Raw genomic sequence first — 23,051 nt, 5'->3', positions numbered from 1 at the left:
AAACCAACGAGACCCAGGTTCTGAAGAATCCAGAAAAGTATGAAGGTCACCAACATTCTTATTTAACTCTTTGATAATGGTAGACAATTATTATTGAGGGAAAATCAGGTCACAGTGTCGACAGTAAAGCAAGAGTGGACTACGTCTTTAAGTCCCTCCAGAGGGCAGTCAGTACCACAACACTAGTATCACCAGCTTCCTTGTAATAAAAAGGTTCACCTACATCAAACCAACGATTAGTAAAGATTCCACTATTTTAAGTGGACTGCTATGTTAAACTACACCGTGAAGTATCAAAAGAAACCTGTGTCTGATTAAGTTTATAGGCAGTGGGAGATCTCGGAACATATTACGACATCTTCACTTTGACAAAACGAGCTAAGTGAAAGAATGTTGAGACCATAACAGGAATATTCAATCACAGTAGTAGAAATTATCCAATTCCATTTTAGGAAATACACTGATAAATTTATTTATTTTTAAAATGTTTGTTGTAACTGGCTAGACAATGTTGACACACTACAAAGTCCTGTACCATTTCCTGGTATAAAAAGTAATGTGTAGAAAACATCCAGAAGGACAGACATTATGATTAATATTGAGCACCTCCATTTTCAAATGTGGGGCCTCAATTAATTAAATAAATACACAAGTCCTAACTGCAGCATAAATAAATAAATTTACCATAAAACACAATATAAAGTGAACAAAAAAACCCAACAGGAAACAGTTCAGAGGATTTTATTTGTTAATACAGTAAAACTGACAAACATATTGTTTTACATACCATACAAGGCAACAGGCAGGTATGGCTACTTTAAAGCTTCCAACTCTGCAGACAGGGTTTCTTATTTTAACATTGAATACTATTGTGGTTAATATCCAGCCTGGACCCAAGGTATCTATGGCAGCATCAAAGAAGCACCGTGTAGTTTCCCTCAGTAATGATAATAATAATTCTCGATTCTTTTAAAAACGGCTTTATCACAACCTAGTTTGTAGGTCATCTCAAAGTAGTTCACAAATTATTATTATTTATTTATTGTACATTTACCAAACATTGACATGTTTAAACATTTACAAACTTTTCTACAGCAGATGAATTTTGTACAATTTTCAATTACATATGTATCAACCGTTTTATGATAATTTTGTCATATATTGCTTATATATTTATTGCCCATCTGCCTTGATGCGAATGGCTTCTCTAATTCAAGGTACTAGTTAGTCCTTCAAATAAATTGTCTCTTCAAATTGTCTTTACATATATGCCAAACAACTCCTAAACAGAACTGGTTGAACCTGTATCATAATTGCACATTAGCAACATAATGTAGAGCATTAATAACTATGTACTATTGGTATGACATGAATATTCATAGCCTTCACTGAATATTCATGTAAAATTCTTATTTTGTGCATCTGACATGTCATATACAATATCCTGCCAGGTTTAATTGGAGCTGTGCATAAAAACACACAGACATGTGACGAGTTCAGGGAGATATTCCATAGAATTAGGTATATGTGTGTTTGCTTTGGTGCATTTGGTGTTCAGGTTTTTAAGTACTTCCCACCAAAAACCGATTGTTTTCATTGTCTTTTGGAAAAATTTGGGGATACTGGTTTAATGTTCATTTTTCAATTTTGCTTTACCGAATGTTGATACACCTTTGCATGCCAGAAAGAGAATGTTTATCTTGTGACTTCTGTAAGAGGATATAGACTGCAGGTGGGATTAGTTTATATACACTGGTGTTCAATGACATTCTATGTCATGGGTATTGTGAAAGACTACAATCTGGCACACTTGATACAGTTTTAACTTCCTTTTGACATCAACATCTTTGGATATATTTTGTTTGTAGTACGCATTGCAACTTAACTAGCTAGAAAAGGCATACAAACAGTAGAAAATAAACGTTACAAAATATATAGATATATCTTACAATATGTCCCACAATAAAGATCCTTAAACACATTGGACCCCAATACTCAGCCAACATCAATAGGCTAACAAAACAACTGTCATTGCTGAACATTTACAAAACAAAAACAGTTTCTTCACCAAAAAAAGTAGCTTTATTGGGTCATTCTCACTGGCACTCATTTCTTGCTGACTTAAACCCGCTACAACATATAATATCAAGTTAGCTCATTCTGCACCAAACATGCCATTAGTTAATTTTCACTGTAACTCCAACCTACTTTTACACCTTCATCATTGTTGTAATAAGAAATAGTTTATTTATATGATAAGGTCAGAAATCACTGCTTCATGTATCACAAAACTTTTGTTTTTATTTAACAGGTTACCATTGATCTACTGATCTACAGAAGGACAGGAGGCTCAAATTAATGACGTGGTTCCTTCTGTAGAATCAAATAATTTCGAATTTTCCATATATACCATTACTGAAATCAAAATCAAACACTATAAGTGACAGAATGATAAGACGTTTGATTGCTGCTGAGCCCACATTTCTTGATAGCATTTTTAGTCTAACATCTTTTGTCATACTATGAGGTCACTTCCATGAACTTACAAGGTAAAGGTATCATGTAACTGTTTACCTGTGTATTTAGTCATGTACTTTACAGGTGGAAGCACAGGGTAATGCTACTCTAACATCTGATCAATAAGTCACAGCTTATTTCAAGTTTTAGTAAAGGATCTTAGGCTTATTTTCTTTAAATATTCTGTTATACAGGTTTTTAATGTTTTTTTTTTTTTTTTTTTAATTTTTTTTTTTTTTTTTTTTTTAATCTTATATCCAATTGTTGCTTGAATAAATCCTGAAATGTGATCGTCTCCTGTTAAACCTGCCTATGACCAATGTGGAAGATATGTTTGAATGTAAGGAATCCAAGACTTATTTTCCAGGCTGGCCTATTTTCAAACCATGCTTATTATTGATATTTTAGGGTATTTCAACTATGGTTAAATGGAATGGTTCTGCATCCACACAAAAAACCACCCTGATGGTACTGGTACAATTTCCAACCAACCAGGACATAAATTACAGGGTATCAAATATCAATAGGCTTTATCATTGTGTCATACTTTTATGTTTTACATAACAGTGAGAATATAATCTCGATGGTCTTAACCCTTTCACCCCTAGGTAACTTTAGTGGACTCTACCATGCATTTATTGGGATGAGTCCATTATGGTCTACAGTGGTGAAAGGGCTAAACAATGCTGAAAATTAGTAGGAACAAATATTTACGCTCTGTGATACATGGTCAAACTCATTACAACAAACTGTAACCATAACATTTTCAACCTTACTTAATTCATTCACCCTTGAAGTCACATTTGAACTCTTCCTATTCAAAGGTTTGAATAGTTCATTAGGAAACTTCAGGGATGAATTAGTTAATTAAGAACAGAATCTACCAGTGTCAAACTTGCTCTCAGAATTCACTGACTGTAAGTGTCTTACCACTTGGTATTTAGAACCAAACATGTCTTCTCCTGTTTATTAGTAAATTTAATCCGCTTCAATCAAAGAAAAGACACGTGACTATAGAAATATTTGTCACATGTTCGGATATAACCAGTGATAAGCAGCACGCGACACAGGAAACGCAAAAGCATAATACAACTTATACGCTTGTCTTAGAATATATCATAATACCTTTGATCACAATGGAAATATTACTAAGCTTTGACAAAGACGGTACTTGTGCATGGCTTCTCCTCAAACCTGGTGCTCACACAAAAGAACAAAACCACAGTAGATTGTACTGCATCCTGGAAGTGTCCCATTAATTCCAGACAACCATGTCACTGACTTCCTTTAGGAATGTTACCGCAAAGCAAGATGTCAAGGTCATGACCTTAGTTCACTTTGGACAAGGCCATCAGAGTAAAGTTGAGCTCTGTGGGGTCACGCTCCATGAACTTCTTGACAACATTGACAGAGTCCTGAAAATATAACAAATAGAATAGAACAGTCTATAGGCTATATCGTTGTATTTATGGCCGATTTTTTCAGGCAGTTAATACTAAGAAAGTAGCATATGTATGTGAAAAAAGGATTAAAACAAAAATCAAAATAGAGTTAACTAGAACCAAAGGTGACTAGATCAGTTTACATGTTCAGTAAGCCACAGGAATGTTTTGTTGAGTGTTTGTACTTGGGTTTCATCCGACATGGTGTCAAGAGGCTTAAATATAAATATGATGAAAACACAATTCTCTGAAGAGGATACATGAGATACATCCTTGTTGACATGCATAACAAACTTCATGCATGTAATTATTTGAGAGGAAACAAAAACAAATATTATCAGATCAAACGCAAATGGTGATACTCAATACAACAAGGTCTGGGACAGACTACAGAAATGTGTACTAATACTGGTCAACTCAGTACAACATAAGGTCTGGGAAAGACTACAGAAATTTATACTAATACTGGTTAACTAAATACAACATAAGGTCTGGGACAGACTACAGAAATGTGTACTAATACTGGTTAACTCAATACAACAAGGTCAGGGACTGACTACAGAAATGTGTACTAATACTGGTCAACTCAGTACAACATAAGGTCTGGGACAGACTACAGAAATTTATACTAATACTGGTTAACTCAATACAACAAGGTCAGGGACTGACTACAGAAATGTATACTGATACTGGTTAACTCAATACAACATAAGGTCTGGGACAGACTACAGAAATGTGTACTGATACTGGTTAACTCAATACAACAAGGTCAGGGACAGACTACAGAAATGTATACTAATACTGGTCAACTCAGTACAACATAAGGTCTGGGACAGACTACAGAAATTTATACTAATACTGGTTAACTCAATACAACAAGGTCTGGGACAGACTACAGAAATGTGTACTTATACTGGTCAACTCAGTACAACATAAGGTCTGGGACAGACTACAGAAATTTATACTAATACTGGTTAACTCAATACAACAAGGTCTGGGACAGACTACAGAAATGTGTACTTATACTGGTCAACTCAGTACAACATAAGGTCTGGGACAGACTACAGAAATTTATACTAATACTGGTTAACTCAATACAACAAGGTCTGGGACAGACTACAGAAATGTGTACTTATACTGGTCAACTCAGTACAACATAAGGTCTGGGACAGACTACAGAAATTTATACTAATACTGGTTAACTCAATACAACAAGGTCTGGGACAGACTACAGAAATGTGTACTTATACTGGTCAACTCAGTACAACATAAGGTCTGGGACAGACTACAGAAATTTATACTAATACTGGTTAACTCAATACAACAAGGTCTGGGACAGACTACAGAAATGTGTACTTATACTGGTCAACTCAGTACAACATAAGGTCTGGGACAGACTACAGAAATTTATACTAATACTGGTTAACTCAATACAACAAGGTCTGGGACAGACTACAGAAATGTGTACTTATACTGGTCAACTCAGTACAACATAAGGTCTGGGACAGACTACAGAAATTTATACTAATACTGGTTAACTCAATACAACAAGGTCTGGGACAGACTACAGAAATGTGTACTTATACTGGTCAACTCAGTACAACATAAGGTCTGGGACAGACTACAGAAATTTATACTAATACTGGTTAACTCAATACAACAAGGTCAGGGACAGACTACAGAAATGTGTACTTATACTGGTCAACTCAGTACAACATAAGGTCTGGGACAGACTACAGAAATTTATACTAATACTGGTTAACTCAATACAACAAGGTCTGGGACAGACTACAGAAATGTGTACTTATACTGGTCAACTCAGTACAACATAAGGTCTGGGACAGACTACAGAAATTTATACTAATACTGGTTAACTCAATACAACAAGGTCTGGGACAGACTACAGAAATGTGTACTTATACTGGTCAACTCAGTACAACATAAGGTCTGGGACAGACTACAGAAATTTATACTAATACTGGTTAACTCAATACAACAAGGTCTGGGACAGACTACAGAAATGTGTACTTATACTGGTCAACTCAGTACAACATAAGGTCTGGGACAGACTACAGAAATTTATACTAATACTGGTTAACTCAATACAACAAGGTCTGGGACAGACTACAGAAATGTGTACTTATACTGGTCAACTCAGTACAACATAAGGTCTGGGACAGACTACAGAAATTTATACTAATACTGGTTAACTCAATACAACAAGGTCAGGGACAGACTACAGAAATGTGTACTTATACTGGTCAACTCAGTACAACATAAGGTCTGGGACAGACTACAGAAATTTATACTAATACTGGTTAACTCAATACAACAAGGTCTGGGACAGACTACAGAAATGTGTACTTATACTGGTCAACTCAGTACAACATAAGGTCTGGGACAGACTACAGAAATTTATACTAATACTGGTTAACTCAATACAACAAGGTCTGGGACAGACTACAGAAATGTGTACTTATACTGGTCAACTCAGTACAACATAAGGTCTGGGACAGACTACAGAAATTTATACTAATACTGGTTAACTCAATACAACAAGGTCTGGGACAGACTACAGAAATGTGTACTTATACTGGTCAACTCAGTACAACATAAGGTCTGGGACAGACTACAGAAATTTATACTAATACTGGTTAACTCAATACAACAAGGTCTGGGACAGACTACAGAAATGTGTACTTATACTGGTCAACTCAGTACAACATAAGGTCTGGGACAGACTACAGAAATTTATACTAATACTGGTTAACTCAATACAACAAGGTCAGGGACAGACTACAGAAATGTGTACTAATACTGGTTAACTCAATACAACAAGGTCTGGGACAGACTACAGAAATGTATACTAATACTGGTTAACTCAACACAACAAGGTCAGGGACAGACTACAGAAATGTATATACTTATACTAGTAATTTAAATTACATTTAACTACATTTAAATGTTAAATAATTAACAATGAACACACATACATGGTATACATTTTAAGTGATTTTTAAACTAAATCGATTTGCCAACCTAAAAATACAAATCCAGCTTACTAAATGAATTAAGATTCATTGAACACATTAAAAAAAAAAGTGTTTGAAAACATGTATACCATTGTCAGGCCACAAACATTTCCATTTTTATATTCTATACATTGCCTTCAACGTGATGTCACAATGTCATAACATTACAACTATTGCCTTCAACGTGATGTCACAATGTCATAACATTACATCTTTTGCCTTCAACGTGATGTCACAATGTCATAAAATTACAACTATTGCCCTCAATGTGATGTCACAATGTCATAACATTACATCTATTGCCTTCAATGTGATGTCACAATGTCATAACATATATTGCCTTCCACGTGATGTCACAATGTCATAACATTACAACTATTGCCTTCAACGTGATGTCACAATGTCATAACATTACAACTATTGCCCTCAATGTGATGTCACAATGTCATAACATAACATATATTGCCTTCAACGTGATGTCACAATGTCATAACATTACATCTATTGCCTTCAATGTGATGTCACAATGTCATAACATTACATCTATTGCCCTCATTGTGATGTCACAATGTCATTACATATATTGCCTTCCACTTGATGTCACAATGTCATAACATTACATCTATTGCCTTCAATGTGATGTCACAATGTCATAAATTTACATATATTGTCTTTAATGTGATGTCACAATGTGATTTCATCTATTGCCTTCCACGTGATGTCACAATGTCATCACATCTTTTGCCTTCCACGTGATGTGACAATGTCATAACATTACATCTATTGCCCTAATTGTGATGTCACAATGTCATTACATCTATTGCCTTCAATATGATGACACAATGTCATAACATTACATATATTGCCTTCCACGTGATGTCACAATGTCATTACATCTTTTGCCTTCCACGTGATGTCACAATGTCATAACATTACATCTATTGCCTTTAATGTGATGTCACAATGTGATTACATCTATTGCCTTCCACGTGATGTCACAATGTCATAAATTTACATATATTGTCTTTAATGTGATGTCACAATGTCATTACATCTATTGCCTTCCATGTGATGTCACAATGTCACAACATAACATCTATTGCCTTCAATGTAAGGTCCAATGTCATAACATTACATATATTGCCTTTACTGTGATGACTCAATGTCATTACATCTATGGCCTTCCACGTGATGTCACAATGGCATAACATTACAGCTATTGCCTTCCACATGATGTCACAATGTCATCACATCTTTTGCCTTCCACTTGATGTCACAATGTCATCACATCTTTTGCCTTCCACTTGATGTCACAATGTCATCACATCTTTTGCCTTCCACGTGATGTCACAATGGCATAACATAACATCTATTTCCTTCAATGTGATGTCACGATGTCATAACATTACATATATTGCCTTTACTGTGATGACTCAATGTCATTACATCTATGGCCTTCCACGTGATGTCAAAATGTCATAACATTACATATATTGCCTTCCAAGTGATGTCACAATGTCACAACATAACATCTATTGCCTTCAATGTGATGTCACAATGTCATAACATTACAGCTATTGCACTCAATGTGATGTCACAATGTAATAACATTACATCTATTGCCTTCAACGTGATGTCACAATGTCAATACATTACATCTATTGCCTTCAATGTGATGTCACAATGTCATAACATTACATACATTGCCCTCAATGTGATGACACAATGTCATAACATTACATATATTGCCTTCCACGTTATGTCACAATGTCATAACATTACATCTATTGCCTTCCATGTGATGTCACAATGTCATAACATTACAGCTATTGCACTCAATGTGATGTCACAATGTCATAACATTACATATATTGCATTCCACGTGATGTCACAATGTCATAACATTACATCTATTGCCTTCAACGTGATGTCACAATGTCATAACATTACATCTATTGCCTACAAAGTGATGTCACAATGTCATTACATAAAGTTGTTGAAATTCTGATATCAAAATGGATGTAGATTTACAGGAAGTGTTATTTGTTGTATTTACTGCATAACATTGTAGTCATGTAAACACTATACACTGATGATGAAGGAGAAATTTATGTACATATTATGACTCTTCCATTTCCACTTCATTTCCTGGAATTCTATTTTTGAAACATTGAAATTTTTTAATGAATAATATATGACTCGTCCATGTTTTTGAGAACTGCATAAGCTAGCTAATTGTCAATTGCATGTTATTACATTAACTAAGTTTCGAATTCATTCTTAATGCAAGTATTTCCAATTTTATTTCATATTTAGTTTTTATTTTGTTTAATTTATTTTTATGTGCAATGCAGCTATTGTAAAATGAAGTATGAAATGCCAAACAAAAGGAAAATAGGGAAACAAATGTTATCAAATAAAATATACTGTAGAAATCCTAGCATAATTAGCATCTCCTTAACATATCCTGTTATATAACCACGAGCATGGTTTCCTTATGAACTTTTAAAGTACAGTGTAACAGTGTAACAGAAGTGCAGGCTAGCCAAATAGTAACACCATGTAAAAGTAGTTCTATTTTAGCTGCTATGCACCGATTCATCCCTGATATACCAAAATAGGCTTTACTCTCTCTTTACAAAGATTCAAGCTTGAGTGAGCTGAAGTTTATGGGGTATAAAATTTGGTATTTTTATTTGGGTAGGTGTACTGCGTTTCACAAAGTCCACATATCCCATTGTCATGACAAGGCATTACTTATATCAAGTCTATTTCATTGTAGCAGTCTCATTCAACTGAAATCTAAAACTCGTGTCAGGTACACAAATTAAAGATAAATTACTTCCGCATGAACAAACAAAACAAGTCAATGGTACTTTCTCACATTTCTGATTTAACTTGAATTAATACGACCTTATTTTTTCTGAATTCACAAACCAGAGGGAACAGAAAGACAGTACTATCATACATAATCACCCTATTACCTATTTACAAATATTTAATTGGATCTAATGATTGGAATTTTAGGTTGATGGATTTTTGGGTTACTATAATTAGGTGAAACTATTTGGTTTTAAACTACCCCCCCCAGTGAGTTCTCAAAGAACCCGTTCACCTTGAAAGCTGTTTTGAACATTCGGCCAAAGTTTTATAGGTAGTTGGTATAAACAGCATAGTTGTGGTTTGGAACAGGAAACAGAAACCACAAGTCCCATCACGGCCTGCTGGTTCCCAGGGCCCGGGACAAAGAAACCTCTGGTTGTCAGGGGGTCCTTGTCATCTGCAGATCTCCCTTGCTTACAAATGAAGTAATACTGATAGCCGGTCAACCATTTGATAACATAAATTACCCTGACAGAAATGTGATTTCACGGCAGCTGTACTGTAATGGAACTAGATATGCATTAATTCAAATTCAAATCTTTGTAGATTTTATGGTTAAAATGCGAGGATATGGACACGGTTTTTCCAGTATTTTTTTAACACTGAGAAGTCTTATAAATAGCTGGAGGTGATAAGTTTCTTACACAGAACAAACATGTAGCTGACCGACTTTTGTTATCTGAGTGGCTCCTGTTACAGGTACAAACAAACACACTTAATGTGGTACTTTCATCATCAGTTTATCAATTCATCATCACAAATAATCTCCAGCACATTCTGGACAATAACATTTATAACGTTGTTGTACCATTTAACACCAGGTACAACAGAGAAACATTAAGGATCCCCGTACCAATGCTAAAATCTGTAACTAAGGGTCCAGAGTAACTTTTTTACCTGCCTTAATAACATGAGCTTTCATAAATCATTTGAAATACTTCATGAAGCGTTCTTCAAAACAAAAAAGATGAAATAAATAATTAAGATCTAGCTCATTAACAATAATTTTCTGAAAGTAATTAAAATAGTGCTGCGGAGGTAAAGCAGGCTGGAATTTGAACTCTGAATTTCCAATCACAATGCGGTTGCCCTAACCAAATGAGCTATTGAAATGGTTCCCTAGCTAGTCTGTCAGTGAAGCCGGACTACAGCTACATTTGTATATCCAAAACTAAATGGAGGGGGCACATCAAAACTACGGTGGAATTGGCCTGCAGTGGGACAGGTAAATAGGATAGTACCAGACTTCAGATTTTTATTAAAACCTCAACTTATATAATAGTATTTCTAAATTGCTTGTTAAGAAACAATATGTGTGCCCTATAATCACAGAATAAAAATAATTGTCCACACAACAAAAACATTTCATGTTCATAGATGTCAACAGAAAGGGTAGTGTGTTTAGTCAGGGATGTGATTTGGGATTGGAAAAAGGAGGAAATCGAAATGAAAAAGAATTTTTGAATGTTTCAGAACAATCCAAACTGTTATAATCATTGGGAAAACAAGGAAAATAGGGGAAATCCTTTGAAAAGGGGAAGAATCACAACCTTGTTTACTGAATCACACACGGGCTTAATAGAAATATGGTTCAATTTATGCAGTCGTATACATCAGAATTCAGATAAAACCATGCCACAAATACGATGACTGTGAATGTGATCGTTATATAACACCCGCCACAGTAAAAATCTGGCACAAATAAGCATGTGTGCTCCTCTTAACGAGTAACTTCAACTTTACCATGCTTAGGTAAGAAATAGTGAAGTTGTCAGCAGAAAGTATCAATCAATCAAATAAGAGGAATGCAGAATCTTTAATAACCTTGAGCTTTGACAAAATAATCTGATAAAAATAATTGTCTATCTCTTAACATGTACAAAATAAAGTGTCTATCTCTAAATATGTACAAAATAACCTGATAAAAATAAGTGTCTATCTCTGTAACAGGTACAAAATAACCTGAAAAATAAGTGTCTATCTCTCAACATGTACAAAATAAAGTGTCTATCTCTAAATAGTAAAAAACAACCTGATAAAAACAAGTGTATCTCTTAACAGGTACGAAATTCTTACCAGGTACAAAATAACCTAATAAAAATAAGTGTCTGTCTCTTTAACAGGTATGAAATCTCTTACCAGGTTCACAATAACCTTAAAAAATAAGTGTCTGTCTCTGTAACAGGTACAAAATCTCTTACCAGGTACAAAATAACCTGAAAAATAAGTGCCTATCTCTCAACATGTACAAAATAAAGTGTCCATCTCTAAATAGTACAAAATAACCTGATAAAAATAAGTGTCTGTCTCTTTAAAATATATAAAACAACATGATAAAAATAAGGGTCAAAATAACCTGATAACAAGAGTACTGGGAGGGGGGGGGGGGGGGGGGGGGGGGGGGGGGAACAATATACGCTCGTTGAATGCCATATAGTGTTATATACTTTCTAAACATTGAAATAAGATCTGTATCATTCTAAGAATGGTTAGCTGACATGCTATATAAAAGTAGGAGAAATTCTCCGGACAAAAAAAATCAAATACTGAAATGAACAAAAGGCAATAACTTTTACAAAAATTGTCGAATCATTTTTTTCCCCAAGGAAACAACAAACATATCATGATAATTTAGCCTACTAAGCTTAAAAGAAATCCGTCAAAAAATATAGGAGCTAGGAGATCTCCGGACAAAGAAAATCAAATACTGAAATGAACAAAGGGCAATAACTTTTGGAAAAATTGTTGAGTCAAAATTCTTTTAAGGGAGACACAACTTCATATCATGATTATGATGTATACCAAGTTTCAAAGAGATCGGTCGAAAAATGTAGGAGGAGGTTGCCGGACAAACAAAATTTTACGCCGAACGGACGACGCCATTCCATTATAATACTCCCATCAAATTTGACGGGTGTATAAAAATAAGTGTCTATCTCTTTACATGTACAAAAGTTTCATGTAGTTTGGTGATAGTTGGAAACAGTGAATCAGTGAGCGGAAAGCAATAGTGGTGACAGATGGTTTTGTTTTTGTATCGTCTAGTAGCCCATTGATAATTTATGTCCTTCTGAGTGACAAACATGACACAACATAATAATAAAAACCCAATCTATGTCTGGTGTGCTCAACACATTATGATAGGGAATATTACTGAACATTCCTTATCTTCTTGTATCCAATCTGAATAACATTTATTCAACAAATTAAGGAAGCAGCATGTCCAAACAAGTGATGGTATTTACCGAGTACCTGTATTATTTGATATTAATTAAGATGAATATATCTAGGATTTTAACTCTCGTGTCAGTTTGGGGGGAGGGGGGACATCTCATTCATGCAGACACACAGCTGTTATCTTGTCAAATCTTTACAATTTATTACCATATGAAAGACTTACAATTCATTAATTCCCTTCAGACATATAAAAAATATCATGCAATGAAATATGACCTAAGTCCATGCAATGTGCATTCCTATACAATCTAGCATGTTTCTGCCTATAGAAAACATTGGACAAACATTTAGGAATTTCCTGTCCTATTGAGATTTATTGCTGAACCATCACATTCCTTGAACTCAGCCCTTTTAAAAGCTTACTGGGGTCTATTTTTACCGTTGTTGTGTGTACTACAATATAGCACAGACATGTTACTATAAATAGACTAGCTCCTATAATCTACCCGCTAAATCTCCATCGTTAAACCAATACCTATCTGGTTTGCTGTTTGAAGCCTGCAGGCCTAAATATATCTCAATAGAAGACAAATTCTTTTTAGGAAGGGGCTCCATACTCTCAGCATTGTGGAGACAAAAAAAAGTAAATAAATGAAGAAAACATTCTTTTCCGCTATCCATCGTACATTTGTAAAGATATATATAGCCTTGTTACCATGACAGCAATGAAGAAAAACTTTTGTAATGACACATAGAGTCATAGTAGTAGATATTTATCATTTCATGACATACTGTAGTTTCTTTAAAGTATTTTGTATTTAAATCAAGGAGAAGTATTGCAAGCAATTGATAGTCCCCACCTCCAGACAAACTTTGGTACCAACGAGCCGTAACTCTGTATATTGTAGAACTCCAGACCCAATTAGAGAGTTCGACACTCAACTTTCCAAAGAGGTACTCCCATAAATTTGTAGATGACCGTGAATAAGGGATATTCTCTGAACAAAGTAACATGCAGTGGATAAAGGGCCATAACTCTGTATATCAAGGGGTAGGGTACCTGACTTCAGTTCGCAACACTCTGCAATCCCAAGAGGTACTCGCATAGAAAATTTGGTATCTGTTGGTGAAAGTGTATATATGAGATATGCCCTTGGCAAAGTATGTGGCACATGGATGGATGACAGACAGGGGGCAACAAACATTTCCTAATTGATCAACAATTCTAAATTATTAGACAGCAACCCCCCCCCCATCTACAATAATGTATGCAGGGCTGTTTTATTATCTACTATAAATATGTTTAATGTTGACAACAATCACTGTCAGCTCTGTCGAGGTGGAAAAGTTGTAAGGTGACGACAACATACCTGGTAGAATGATCATGTTACAGGTGTTTGCATGTGTAAAGGAACAGCCAAATTTAGAAATCTGGATGGTCTAGGTAATGAGGCCTTAACGGGTAAAAATGCACTTACATTTGATGAAGTCAATAAGAAATAGTAAACATATAGTATATTTGTGTATTATGGTTGAATATAAAACTTTAGTGGGAAAAATGTTGGTTAAAAAACGGTTCACAAACACCGATTTAACAATACAGGGGAAAAAAAATTGTTCATTTTTTTAATCAAAATTTATCATGTTTGCTATAGATTCCACTATAAAACATGCACATATTGGTGTGTTGATTAATTATATATATGAAGTAAGCAGAAAGATAAATGCATGAATGTGGACATTCTGTATTTAACAATCATGACCTCAAGGCTAGGAATGCGATGGAACTGAGTGGGTGGGGTCCAGGAATGACCCAGTCGACTTATATGTGTGGGTACTAGTACTAAAGGTCAGAAAAATTAACTAATTACCCAAAATATGTATAGCGGGGCGAGGTATAAATAACCAGCGGTTAGAGAGGGAGCCGTGACCATTCCCAAACATCTGTCTGCCCAGACTGAATCTAGGTGGGTTGAGATAGGGATGTCCATAACTGTCTAATCATATTGGTTATATTAGAGTCCATCAACTTTGGTAGTGTGTGTGGCAGACAGAGAAATTCCACCTCAAGGGGGTTACCAAACATGTTACTCTTAATTCATCATCCTGATTGTGAAACCAACACATAAGATACATGTTATAACCCATTATCACATCTTGACTCATTCTATTCAACTCATTCACCCCTGAAGAGATATTTGAACTCTTTCCAATTCAAAGGTTGGAATAGTTCATTATGAAATTTCAGAGGTTAATGAGTTATAAATAATACATATGCTTGAAGCTCCTTTTACACATATCTTGGTACCTATTTTATGCATTTTTACTAGTTTTCAAAAATTAAAAATGATCACAAAACATAGAATTATTTCATAATACATTGCAGATGAGTTACAGCTAAAAATACCAGATGCAGTGCTATCAGTTACGAAATAGCTCTAAAGGTAGAAATGTCCTACAATGTTTTTTGGCAACATCAAAAGTTTCATAACATCATAATATAAAAGTGAAGACAATGAATTTTGATAGAAGAAATGAATTTCAAATTTATGTTTAAAATAAAACGTGAAATTAACATAAATCACATACTGAAGGAAGTATTAAACTTATATATATGTTAAAAAATAGTTTTTTGAATTATAGTTGTTAACATTGTAGTACTTGATCTAGTCTTTAAGCATGTAAAGCTGAAACTGATACAAAACAACTTTCTGATTATGATGACCAGTAATCGTAGCACCAGATAAGACCAGGAAGTCCTAGCTGTACCAGAGATATTTCTCATAGTACAAGTCATGCCTAGTCAACTTTCTGGTGTGAAAGATAAAATCTTTCCCCTTACAAATCTGATCAATTTCACTTTGGAATCTTTTAACATTGTTCGTCAAGCATCTTCAATATTAAGATAACACAAAACAATGGATGATTTAACTGTTAATGACCTTAAGTTTTGAACTACAAGTAAGATGATTTTCTGGCCACAAGCTGACTAAACGTGACTTGTACCAAATGTACCTCATAATTTGAAACAAAAGTGCCAAATAATGACACAGATATGGGGGTAGTATTGGTTAGGATTCTGGCAAGTGTAGCATTCTGTATCAAGTACACCTCTTAGCATAAGTGACTCACAGATCATAATCACAAAATCATCCAAAAAACATGCAGAAAAGAACCCTTTGGCCCTCTCTGTTGGAACCAGAAAAGCTGGGTTTTTCCATGTTGGTCTACATACGTAGATAATCATTCTTGTTGATGACTGTAGAATTCCACAGCCTTTTGATGTTTACTTTAACACATTCTTTAACATGTTGGAAAACCATAAAATGATAAAGTTCTAATCATTCAAGTATGAGATTTGAAGTCTTTGTGCAGAAGTTACATCAGAAAAATGTGATGGATATCTTGTTTGTGGTTGGTACCGCTAAATAATAGCTGTACATTTAACAGGGCAATGAGTGGGAAAATCTTAGTGTGGCAAATTTATTTCTACTTATCAAATAATATTCCTCATCTTGATAATTCATTTAAAACATCAAAACCTGTTACGTTTTATGAAATCAAGTGCACATTTGAGCGGTTTGATATTGAGCAATTAGCAATCCTGCAACTTTGAGAATATTGTAGTAATGAGTCAGCATTACCTATCTGGGGACAGAACCAACTGTTACCATACTAGACTTCATAGTATTACCATCATATTTCAGCTTCGGTCCGCACTTAACATTCACTTCAAAACCAACCACATGACAGCCTTTAATTCTGTTATTTCCTGACCTATGCATTTTAAAATTTGTAACCTTCATTAGACTTATATACTCTGAGTTCAGGGCAAATATGGTTGAGCTTATTGAAATGAATCATATGCTCTCTAAGGTCTTGTGACCCTGTCCCAGGAAATTGTCTCCTGTTTTTCAGAATTAATTGTAGGACATGAAATGCTCATTCCTGGGCAGTTTGGCTTGTACATGTACAAGTGTCATATGGTATATATCTGCATCCCCCATAAACAAGTATCCCAAAAACATTCAGGTTTTTTGGTTTATTTACGGTAATCTTACAACACAACCTACTTTTGTTATTTAATCATAAAAATTATAGTGAACTTTTCTTTTCAGAGGTAAGTTAACTAATGATTTTTTTTTTTTTTATAAAACCATGTTACAGGTCAAATAGCAATACTCTAGGCCTTGTTGACAATAGAAAAGCTGTGTTTATATTTGAACACATTTGACTCCTATGGCCGGGAAGGGGGCTCAGTGTTTTTCATTTCTCTACTACAACATGGCACAGTTCACCAGTAGTGATGCTATAATCCTTTTTATCAATTTATTAAACTTCTCTAGGGATATTTTTAGAATGAAAAAGATTTAAATCTGTGACTATATTTGAATTGATCTCAATACAATCTAATAATTGAACCTGCAACCTTGACTTGGTTTTACAATCACTATCAGGATTTATATATCATTCTATTGACAGTATTGTAAAGTTCAAGTTCAGGTAATTATCTCTATATAGATTGGATAAAATATCATACCCAGCAATCAACTAATGACGTATATTCATTATGATCTAGGAAATCAATGCATTGACCTCCTATCACTCTCGATAGAATTCAATCTTTCTATGAAATCTCATTATTTGTCATAGGCCATAATACTGTATTTGTGTTTCAGGTTAGACTAAGCCTGTGATAAGATGTTGAACCTTGCTTTAATTTATTATCATAAAGTACTTTTTGTTTTTGTTTTTTTGTGATAAACATTTTGTTTCAATGTCCTGTAGAGCAACGGAGGGTGTTATCGACAGGGGGGTATTATCAACCCCCGGTTCTATTCATCTCGTTTTGGATCGATTACGAACCGTTTTTCAGACACTCAGTGTTTTTGATAGGTACACTTACCTTTTCGGAATCCCTCGGAACCGTTCCATTCAGACAACACCGGTTCAACAAATTTTCTGAACTTTTTTTTCCAAAGAGAAGAATCGATCCTGTTTTTAAACCTCCCTTACGGGCCCCGATAAGACATGTTTGGCACTTCGAATTTTGATAACATTTTTTTCTGAAATATTTGTCACATAATGGTGTAATCCAACTTCACTCATGAAGCGTCTGCAACGTTTGTCAGCGTATTATCTACATCTGGGGTATTGTTAAGGTCGGAAATAGGGTTGTCGATAACTGCCACAATTTGAGGATCGGAGGTAGTTATCGACAGTATGTAAAAAAAATACCAATTAATTTTTGTTTTATCCATTAAAAGCATATTTTTATGAATGACTTGTACTTAAAAGTTGCCTGTATGATTTCAATATATATATATATCGAGAATTGTGAAAGGTGAGAACATGTGCCCGACAACAATAGTATGCTAAAGTCTATCCAGTAACAGACATAACTTTACAAGCATAACTAAAATACTAAAAAATCCAAATGTCTCAATAAAATCCATGTAGATAAGTCTTGTAAATATGCTCAATATAAACTGCAATTACAAATTATGAAAAATATCAATATTTGAAGACACTGCAGTCATATATAGACAGAATATAATATATCTTGAAAAGTAATCAATTACATAGATCAAATGTTGATGAAAAATGTTCTGTTAGGCAGGAGGTACATAACTAATTATCTTGTGAACATTAAGAACCTAAAAACATTTCCACAATGATTATTTTAAGAAGATTCAATTATGTTTTCTTGAATTAAATTTCTGATCTCTATCATTGTAGGATAAATGCATCATAATTCAAAATGTTTGGGCTGTTGGAATGCATCACTGGGGATCAAAATAATAGGAAATTGGGGTGGGACACCATATTGAAAGGGAACCAGAAAATGTGTTTGATCAAAATGCTGTGACGGTGACTGTTTGCGCATGCGTGCAGAAAAGGGAGCGTGTTTGTTTACATTTATGACTTGACATATCACTTGACATGTTTATACCTTTTTTAAGCAATTGGACACACGTCAGAACAAATGAATGTATTATGAGAGATTAATAATAGAAATAATTAACATTTTAATTTAGCTGTCGATAACTACCTCCACCTCTCGATAACTACCCCCTGTCATTAATGCCACCAAAACAATGATTTCTCCCGCGATTCGTCACATGTACGCTTATTGCAGATAATGAAATAGAGTACGTTTCCCGACTTCTTCGAAATGCCATCATAAAATAACTTACGCAAAACGGAAAACTGGAAAAAAAAATTTGAAGCTTAGACTGTCGATAACTGCCTCCATTGCTCTACTCGAAACAAACAAGCGTTACATGTAGTTGTGGGCTTAGTAGAGGTAAGATACAAATCCAACACAGAAATTTCATATTATATCAATACATTATACAGTAAATATAACAATAAAAGTACATAAACTGGGAACAGGTCACAATCTGGTACATCCTAGGGACAGTGACCAAACGATGCGCCATCAACAGCTGATCTGGGGTTATCAAGTACAAAGTTCCTATGCCATACTAATGGAAGGGAAATAACTCTAGTATGGTTACTTTTTCAAATTATTTGCAATAAAGTATTTTACAATATTTAAATATCATTAATTTGAAAGTTAGTTACATTTTGATTGTGTCATTTTTGAGATGGTAATTATACCTTCAAAATATTAAGACTTATTAAATATTCCTAGCTTAAATTGAATATGATTTTAACAGAATCATATCCACTGTGACAACATTTAAGTAAAATGTAGCAGATAAACTACATGTATGATCTACCAACAGGAAACTTGCTGTAAAATATTGTGTAGGTCACATATATAACGATACCTGTACCATTAATATCTGCAGTATAAATCCCCATGACACATGAGCATACTTTTAATGGCAACAAGTCTCTAAACATTGGTCTGCTCAGATGGTATTCTTTTTTTTATTACAACTGTGAACAGTACATCAAGCTGTTTTGGCTCAGTGCCAGGACTGGAATCCTAAGGGAGGCATTTCTACTTGTGTCACCTGAAGGGACTTGGGTACCATGTACTGTATCTCCTAATAGCTCAATCTGCTGTGATAGTCTGTACTATTAGTACTAGCTCCCAGATATCCCTGTACCGGTGTAAATAACATGAGAACCATGCTAAACCTCAAACAACACAAGGACCATGCTATACTGCAAATAACATGAGAACCATGCTTAACCTCAAACAACACAAATACCATGCTATACTGCAAATAACATGAGAACCATGCTAAACTTCAAACACAAGAACCATGCTGTACTCTAAAACAACACAAGAACCACACTGTACTCCAAACATCACCAGACCCACACTGTACTCCAAACATCACCAGATCCACACTGTACTCCAAACATCAGCAGAATCACACTGTACTCAAAACATCACCAGAACCACACTGTACTCCAAATGACACCAGAACCACACTGTACTCCAAACATCACCAGAACCACACTGTACTCTAAACATCACCAGAACCGCACTGTACTCCAAACGACACCAGAACCACACTGTACTCCAAACGACACCAGAACCACACTGTACTCCAAACAACATCAGAACCACACTGTACTCCAAACACAACATGACCCACACTGTACTCCAAACATCACCAGAACCACACTGTACTCCAAACATCACCAGAACCACACTGTACTCCAAACATCACCAGAACCACACTGTACTCCAAACAACACCAGAACCACACTGTACTCCAAACAACACCAGAATCACACTGTACTCAAAACAACATCAGAACCACACTGTACTCAAAACATCACCAGAACCACACTGTACTCCAAACGACACCAGAACCACACTGTACTCCAAACAACACCAGAACCACACTGTACTCCAAACATCACCAGACCCACACTGTACTCCAAACATCACCAGAACCACACTGTACTCCAAACATCACCAGAACCACACTGTACTCCAAACAACACCAGAACCACACTGTACTCCAAACAACATCAGAACCACACTGTACTCAAAACATCACCAGACCCACACTGTACTCCAAACATCACCAGACCCACACTGTACTCCAAACATCACCAGAACCACACTGTACTCCAAACAACACCAGAATCACACTGTACTCAAAACAACATCAGAACCACACTGTACTCAAAACATCACCAGAACCACACTGTACTCCAAACGACACCAGAACCACACTGTACTCCAAACAACACCAGAACCACACTGTACTCCAAACATCACCAGAACCACACTGTACTCCAAACAACACCAGAACCACACTGTACTCCAAACAACATCAGAACCACACTGTACTCAAAACATCACCAGAACGACACTGTACTCCAAACGACACCAGAACCACACTGTACTCCAAACAACACCAGAACCACACTGTACTCCAAACAACATCAGAACCACACTGTACTCAAAACATCACCAGAACCACACTGTACTCCAAACGACACCAGAACCACACTGTACTCCAAACAACACCAGAACCACACTGTACTCCAAACAACATCAGAACCACACTGTACTCAAAACATCACCAGAACCACACTGTACTCCAAACGACACCAGAACCACACTGTACTCCAAACAACACCAGAACCACACTGTACTCCAAACAACATCAGAACCACACTGTACTCAAAACATCACCAGAACCACACTGTACTCCAAACGACACCAGAACCACACTGTACTCCAAACAACACCAGAACCACACTGTACTCCAAACAACATCAGAACCACACTGTACTCAAAACATCACCAGAACCACACTGTACTCCAAACGACACCAGAACCACACTGTACTCCAAACAACACCAGAACCACACTGTACTCCAAACATCACCAGACCCACACTGTACTCCAAACATCACCAGAACCACACTGTACTCCAAACAACACCAGAATCACACTGTACTCAAAACAACATCAGAACCACACTGTACTCAAAACATCACCAGAACCACACTGTACTCCAAACGACACCAGAACCACACTGTACTCCAAACAACACCAGAACCACACTGTACTCCAAACAACATCAGAACCACACTGTACTCAAAACATCACCAGAACCACACTGTACTCCAAACGACACCAGAACCACACTGTACTCCAAACAACACCAGAACCACACTGTACTCCAAACAACATCAGAACCACACTGTACTCAAAACATCACCAGAACCACACTGTACTCCAAACGACACCAGAACCACACTGTACTCCAAACAACACCAGAACCACACTGTACTCCAAACAACATCAGAACCACACTGTACTCAAAACATCACCAGAACCACACTGTACTCCAAACGACACCAGAACCACACTGTACTCCAAACAACACCAGAACCACACTGTACTCAAAACATCACCAGAACCACACTGTACTCCAAACGACACCAGAACCACACTGTACTCCAAACAACACCAGAACCACACTGTACTCCAAACATCACCAGAACCACACTGTACTCCAAACAACACCAGAACCACACTGTACTCCAAACAACATCAGAACCACACTGTACTCAAAACATCACCAGAACGACACTGTACTCCAAACGACACCAGAACCACACTGTACTCCAAACAACACCAGAACCACACTGTACTCCAAACAACATCAGAACCACACTGTACTCAAAACATCACCAGAACCACACTGTACTCCAAACGACACCAGAACCACACTGTACTCCAAACAACACCAGAACCACACTGTACTCCAAACAACATCAGAACCACACTGTACTCAAAACATCACCAGAACCACACTGTACTCCAAACGACACCAGAACCACACTGTACTCCAAACAACACCAGAACCACACTGTACTCCAAACAACATCAGAACCACACTGTACTCAAAACATCACCAGAACCACACTGTACTCCAAACGACACCAGAACCACACTGTACTCCAAACAACACCAGAACCACACTGTACTCCAAACATCACCAGAACCACACTGTACTCCAAACAACACCAGAACCACACTGTACTCCAA

General features: G+C 35.9%; 1 protein-coding gene across 1 annotated transcript in view; it reads right to left on the bottom strand.

The window, feature by feature from the left end:
- Positions 1–1,179: 1,179 nt before the first annotated feature.
- LOC110460547 (ubiquitin carboxyl-terminal hydrolase-like) overlaps positions 1,180–23,051 on the bottom strand; it is a 62,785-nt gene continuing 40,913 nt past the window's right edge. The window contains exon 9 of the mRNA XM_021513512.1: positions 1,180–3,932. Within this exon, the coding sequence (XP_021369187.1) occupies positions 3,846–3,932 (87 nt within the window). The 3' untranslated portion in view covers positions 1,180–3,845. The remainder of the gene's footprint in view (positions 3,933–23,051) is intronic.

Source organism: Mizuhopecten yessoensis, unplaced genomic scaffold, assembly GCF_002113885.1.
Source record: "Mizuhopecten yessoensis strain PY_sf001 unplaced genomic scaffold, ASM211388v2 scaffold10429, whole genome shotgun sequence".
Classification (NCBI taxonomy): domain Eukaryota; kingdom Metazoa; phylum Mollusca; class Bivalvia; order Pectinida; family Pectinidae; genus Mizuhopecten; species Mizuhopecten yessoensis.
This window is presented reverse-complemented; position numbering and strand designations above follow the sequence as displayed.